At 45.8% G+C, this 7153-nt stretch overlaps 1 protein-coding gene across 1 annotated transcript in view; it reads left to right on the top strand.

Annotated features, from left to right (window-relative positions):
* LOC105901494 (spectrin beta chain, non-erythrocytic 4-like) overlaps window positions 1-6208 on the top strand; it is a 42957-nt gene extending 36749 nt beyond the window's left edge. Inside the window, 7 exon segments of the mRNA XM_042704718.1 lie at window positions 36-457; window positions 678-1019; window positions 2451-2511; window positions 2938-3185; window positions 4130-4300; window positions 4661-4703; window positions 6065-6208. Coding sequence (XP_042560652.1) covers window positions 36-457; window positions 678-1019; window positions 2451-2511; window positions 2938-3185; window positions 4130-4300; window positions 4661-4703; window positions 6065-6208 — 1431 coding nt within the window.
* Window positions 6209-7153: the final 945 nt, after the last annotated feature.

Genomic DNA, 7153 nt, shown 5'->3' with positions numbered 1-7153 from the left:
TCTCCCCCTCTGTCTCTATGCCTCTCCCCTATCAGGTGGAGAAGCAGAAGCTGAAGGAGGAGAAGAGCAGGCAGTCTGTTTCTTCGTCGCTGCTCAACAGGCAGATGTTTCCTCTCTCCTGCCTGGTCGGGAGCTCGTCCTCCTCTTCATCCTCCTCCACACCCTTCAGACAGAGTCTTCAGGACCAGCTCGACATCAAGTCTGGCCCAGACATCCCCCAGCTGGCTGCCCACTCGCTGGCCCAGAGGCTGGGGGCCTCCGTGGGCCCCTACAGCCCCGTCATGAACGGCTCGTCCTACCACAGCCTCAACCCACAGGCAGGGGGCGCTATGATGGACAATCCGGGCTACCACGTGCTGGCCCAACAGGCTGCACAGCTCGGGGTGGACAGCTACCAGGGGTTGAACCAACAGGGTAATGATGGGGGTGGACAGCTACCAGGGGTTGAACCAACAGGGTATGATGGGGGTGGACAAGCTACCAGGGGTTAAACCAACAGGGTATGATGGGGGTGGACAGCAGCTCGAGCTACCTGAGCAATCCTGGCATGGGGGGGGGTGCCGGCGCTGGCATGATGCCCGACCCCAAGATGGCGTACGCGTGGCAGCACCTGAAGACTGACTGCATGCAGCCCAAGCTGAACCACATCCACAAGGCCGTGCCCGCTCTCCTGGAAGCCCCACCACGCCCAGCAGCAGCAGCAGCAGCAGGGGGAGATCCACCCGGGCATTGGCATCGAACACGGCCTGGAGCTGCTACACGGCAGGCTCCAGAGGGACCCCGCGGCAGCCGCTCCGACCCCAGATGGACCACCTACGGAGGGAGCGCGAGTACAGGCTGGGCCGGCAGACCTCCAGTGAGCAGGAGATCCAGGCGCGCCTCAACGAGCTGCCCATGATCGTGAGGCAGGAGCGCTATCGCAGGCGGCTCGAGAGGCAGTCGTCCAGCGAGCAGGAGCAGGCCAGCGGCAAGCCCAGCGATCAGGAGTCCGGCAAAGAGCCCACGGACAAGAGACCCGGGTAAGGGAGTCAGGAATGGGTGTGGTTTATTAAAATTCTACTTTCATTTCCTTGTTTATTTATTTGTTTTTTTTTCTAATTTGTTTGACTAATGACACTGGGCAAAGCCACAGACCATGCACACTGGGCACGTGACAAAAGGCAGAGACACTGATGAATTGCTGACTGGTCACATAGAGGTGCTGGTCAACACATCTGGTGTTCCCTCCCAGGCTATTCGCTCTGTTGTTTTGTGGTGACAATGTAGTGGATAGAGCATTTACATCACAATGTTGCCAAATATATACATTAGTTGGATTGGATTGGATTCAATGTATTGTCATTGCACAGAGTACAGGTACAGAGGCAACTACATGTAAGCTAGCTAGCTAGCTTTTAATCAGTACTGAGTTGTTGCTGGTGTTTGCAGGCAAAGCTACTAAGGTTAGGTAGTTACCTTGGTAGTCTTAGACAACATCTCCTTAGAGCCTTTTTAATAAATACAAAGGGGTGGACTCCTGTGTTGGGACTGGCAGAGGTTAGGAAAAACAGCAAACCATTACTTACACCAGCTTAAAAATGTAAACATTATTTTATTCAGTCTTGATATCTCAGATTTGTCATGCTTAACAAGCTAGAGGACTGAGATGATGCTGTATTCACTGATTTAGTGCTTAAAAGGAAACCTGGGCCCTATTTTTTTTAGATCTTTTTAGGTCCAAATTGTTACTAGGGAGGGACAAAAACGATCAAAATCGGTCCAGTATTGAGTTAAAAACTAAAAACCGACAACCGCTAAACAGCATGGAAAGGATCCCTATATAGATACACCGGCATCAGTTGACCCCAACAACGAGTAAAGAAAGGAAAGGACTGTTTGTACAGCCTAGTTGAATCCTCTTCCGGTCTCTCACCCCATTTAGTGCCTGTGGTCGATGGGCCGATCGTGTGGTGCCGGGGTGGGAACTCAAAGGAGAGCACCTCCATTCGATAATCAACACAGATGTATCTCTGTAGGGATCCTTTCCCTGTTGTCAGACCCTTATAATCACATTTAGGCTACGAGCCTGTCAGCCACTAAAGCGCTTTACTTTGACGTATCTGCTTGCTCCATGGGATTCCATTGGATAGCCGTCTTGCGGTTGCCAGTTTTAGTACTGGACCAGTTTGGATAATTTTTTGTCCCTAAAAGACCCAAAAAGATCTCAAAAAAGGACCCAGGTTGAAAAATACTGACATTTGCCTTTACGAGTAGTTTTAAAATGATAAGAAGACAAACAATAACAATTGTATCTGGTTACAGTAATAACTGACTGCTCACTAACGTGTAATGTACACATCTTTAGTTGTCCATAGCTTCCCAAGTCATGCTTACATTTTCAAGTGATTTTTTTTTTTGTCGTGGCTTGAACTTGAATGACCTTCTGACTGAGTGTCCTTTGATGTTTTTAGGGACAAACGCGCCACAATGGCTGAGATCGTCGAGCAGATTCAAGAGAAAGAGGCAGCAGAGGTAAGTGATACTGAAGTATAGCGTAGGCTACATACATACCTACATGTGAATATACCTTTCAGTTGAATATACACATGCTATGGATGTCAAATGTATGGAAAGTGTATAGAAATTAGGGGTGGGAATCTCTTGGCACCTCACGAAACAGATCTATTTTTTTATTAGAGAAAAAGGTTTTCCTTGTCACAATTATGACTTTCTATGAACAATGCAATAATCGATGCAGCTTGCATTTCAACACAAAATGAATGTCTAAAAAAAAAAAAAAAAAAAAAAAAAATTATGTTTTTTTTTTATTATTAAAAAATCGATTATGAACTTTTCTGAATCGAGACAGAATCGTTCTAAAGAGAATCGAGAGAAATCGAAAAATCGATTTTTTTCCCCCACCCCTAATAGAAATCCTTTTTCCCGAAACTCCCTCAGGCTCGAGGGGAGGTTTACCGGGCCGCCAGTGTTCTCTCGGCGCCCTGTGGCCGCTACGACCGCCCGCGAGCGAGGGACCGGCCCAAACCTCGGAGGAGGCCGAGGCCCAAAGAACCGGAAGAGACGACCCGGCGATCTCGCTCGGCGCCCGCCCATGCCGTGCCCGTCATCCCCAGCCACACCGTCCAGGTGGAGGGCTTCCTCTACCGCAAGCACGAGCCTGATGGCAAGGAGAAGAGTCCCAACAGGTGACAACATCCTCATCCTCACACAAGGCTTTGCACCCGGCACACAACAGCCAGTGATGCGTCACAACAGCACTAGACAAAAACTGTCATGTAATTAAGATCCGCACATGATTACACAAGTTAGCTCCTGCCTTTTTCGTTATATAGCAGTGGTTCCCAACGTTTCGTTGTTCGATTCACTGCATGGGGTTGGGTGTGTGTATGTGTACGAGAATTCCTGACTCATAGCCATTAATCGTATTGCCAAGAACTTGGTTTATGCTTGAAAGAATTTAGTGCAAAGGTAGATTGAACAAATTATTATCCAGGACAACAACTGACTGCTTCGTCATACTGCCCAGGAATGATGAGCTATCTTATTATGGGGAGTAGTAAAACATTGAAATAATGGGACCACAGTCTGGCACTGTGACCGGTACTGACTGTCTGTACAGATCTCCAGTCTGTAGAACTCTCTTTCTCTCTTCCCCTCTCATTTTTTATAGCCATGCTACATTTAGCATCTCTACTGGGTGCAAGGGAGAGTCATTTACAAACAGGAAAGATTAGTGCAGTAAAGTGACAACTAGATATGCTTACTCCCCCTGCTGGTTAGAAGTTGCATTGCAGATTATACTGTAATCCAAGCCCCTGCCTGGAACATAGGTGAATAATACTGAATGTTCTTGTCCAGTTGCTTAAACTGCTATCCTGTTTCTTCAGTTATATGCTTAGCCCCTAGTTGCACAAATTACCAGTTTGTAATAGTTTTTTTAACTATACAATGATTCTAGTTCATTTCTAGTTCATTTACATGTTTTATACAATGGGGATGGACTTGTAGTTTCAGAACCTGAAATCTTAAATTTGCTACTTGGGCAGATGTAATGAAATACGGTCCAATGTGAAGGTTGATATTAGGCGATTTGATTTGACATTGTGTCCATCTCCGTTCCCTCACACAGCAAGTCCTGGGTGAACCTCTACTGTATCCTTGCCAATGGAGAGATTGCTTTCTACAAGGACGCCCGACACATCACCACGCCATACAACGACGAGCCGCTACTCAACCTGCACACCTGCACCTGTGACAGCACCAACGGATACAAGAAGAAGAAAAACGCCTTCATCCTTAAGTAAGCCTTACGAGAGAAAATAAAAACCAACTGCTTTAATAGATGTATAGATTTCTGAACTAAAATCTTTGAAGTAAATTAATAGTAATAAGTAGTAAACAACTCTCCTCGGAATATACTTAATATATATATATATATATATATATATATATATATATATATGCTCCCATACTTTAAAAAAATATTTTGATGTTAACTCTTTGGAGTATTGTTTACCCAACAGATAGGTTGTAGAATAACATTTAGTGCACATGGTTCAAAGAGTGATTCAAGTCATGGATAGAATAATACGTAGATAGGACCCAGGATATGCCCCTCTATATCAGCAACACTCAACACAACTCTATTTCTTTTTCACAGAGTCCCAAATTCAGATGACTATATTTTCCTGGCTAAGGATGAGGTAAGGATGCCCTTTTTCCTAGTCTCTCTGTGTGTATTTGTGTGTGTGTGTGTGTGTGTGTGTGTGTGTGTGTGTGTGTGTGTGTGTAAAAGGTAAAAAGTAAAATCATTTTTCTTTCATTTAAGGTTTTATTCAAACAAATCTATCCATATGGATACTGTGATATAGATATGCCAGCGCTGCTACAAGAGTAGTTTAATTTCATGGTTGGAATTCAGTCGCTCTCTCCTTGAATCTAAATATGGGCACTAGTTTGTCTTTTTCATTGTATATCTCTGTTACAGCTCCAACTCAATCTCATCAGTCCTACTCCTGCCCCTGTTCTGCAGGTTTCCCATCTGTCCCTGCTCTGCGTACCTGAGTGCTAGTCAGAGCGCTAGTGCTAGCACTCTTCATTAGCTTATCAATAGCCGGTGTGGTAGTGGTACAGAGAACCTATGCTCTAACTGACTTACTGAACCATCTCTCCTGAAGTAGTGGTACAGAGAACATATGGATAGATTTGTTTGAATAAAACCTTAAATGAAAGAAAAATGATTTTACTTTTTACCTTTTACCTATATTTTCCTGGCTAAGGATGAGGTAAGGATGCCCTTTTTCCTAGTCTCTCTGCGCATGTCTTCAGTCTGTCCCTGCGCTGCGTACCCAACTGACCCCGTCAGTGCCACAGCTGACACAGCTAACCAAGAGCACTTAGAGGGACAGGGATAGAGAGTAGATGTCATACAGGGACCTCAGGGTGGAGTTAGAGCTAGAGTTTCCTCTATCCTGCTCCTGGAGGCCCCTGCCCTACATATATACATATTTTTGTATCCATCTCTGATCTGAGCATGATACGAAAATATGTATATATGTAGGGCAGGGGCCTCCAGGAGCAGGATAGAGGAAACTCTAGCTCTAACTCCACCCTGACGGGGTCAGTTGGGTACGCAGCGCAGGGACAGACTGAAGACATGCGCTGAAGGGGGGCAGGAGTGGTACAGAGACCCCTATGCTCTAACTGACTTAACTGAACATCTCTCCTGCAGGAGTAGTACAGAGAACCTATGCTCTAACTGACTTACTGAACCATCTCTCCTGCAGGAGTAGTACAGAGAACCTATGCTCTAACTGACTTACTGAACCATTCTCTCCTGCAGGAGTAGTAACAGAGAACCTATGCTCTAACTGACTTACTGAACCCATCTCTCCTGCAGGAGTAGTACAGAGAACCTATGCTCTAACTGACTTACTGAACCATCTCTCCTGCAGGAGTAGTACAGAGAACCTATGCTCTAACTGACTTACTGAACCATCTCTCCTGCAGGAGTAGTACAGAGAACCTATGCTCTAACTGACTTACTGAACCATCTCTCCTGCAGGATGAGTTCAAGAAGTGGGTGTTCAGCATCAACACCTCCCTGCAGGAGCACGAGGACATCGTCAAGTGGAGAACCCACCACCTCCTCCACAGACCAGACAAGTCGGAGGCAGAGGGAGCGTTCCGAGGGAGCCGAACCCTTTGAGGCGGCCGACCGCTCGGAGAGAGGCGACGGCTCGGAAAAGGCCGACGGCTCGGAAAAAGTCGACACGTCGGAGCGGGCGGAGGGCCGGGAGCGGGGTTCGAGTACTTCTGGCAGGAGCAAATGATACATAGTCACTTGTGTGAGAGGTTATCCATCTACCAGTCAGTCAATCTATCTATCCATCCATCTATCTAGCTATTCTATCTATCGTCTATCTATTTATTCATTTATCTATCCATTTGTTCATCTACCCGGCCATTTATCTGAGCAGATGTGAAAGAGGAAGGTTTCTTTTTCACAGTTTTACCCCTCTTTCAGTGTCTCTTCCTTTCTCTTTCACACAACTCCTCACCCTCTGTCTGCCCCTCCCCCACTACTTTGCTCTCTGGGTTTGAGTTTCTGCACAAGTGCGGGAGTGTAATGTGCGTGTGTCCACATCATTAGAAGCTAACTATGGGTATACATCACTCTATATTACCACACAGCTCTTCTGAAGTCTTATTCAGTCCTTTGGAGATGGTCAAGTACCCCAAAATGCGACATTTTCTTTTTCGCAAAAAAAATGGTTGTTTTTAGGAGCAGTGTATACACGTTTGTTGCTTTAGATAGTTCCTTTTTCTGTGATGTGGAGTGTCAGATCTATAGTTCTTCCAAGTTTTGGTTTTTAATTCTCTCCGTCAGTGTACTTGAGGTTTAGCAGATTTTGCATCTTCCAGTGATATTGAAGCACTAACAAACCTGCACACACACACACACACACACACACACACACCGGCCTTGTGATAAGATAACCCATACGTAGCATGTGTCTACCCACTTCACACACACAAAAAAAAAACAGAATGCTATTACATCATGGAAACCAAAACGATCAGCTGCATTCCATTTCTTTCCAGATCATCTAGAGATCCCCGAGAGGTTCCAGTGGGGTCCACACATTGTATA

Source organism: Clupea harengus, unplaced genomic scaffold (genome assembly GCF_900700415.2).
Source record: "Clupea harengus unplaced genomic scaffold, Ch_v2.0.2, whole genome shotgun sequence".
NCBI classification, from domain to species: Eukaryota; Metazoa; Chordata; class Actinopteri; order Clupeiformes; family Clupeidae; genus Clupea; species Clupea harengus.
This window is presented reverse-complemented; position numbering and strand designations above follow the sequence as displayed.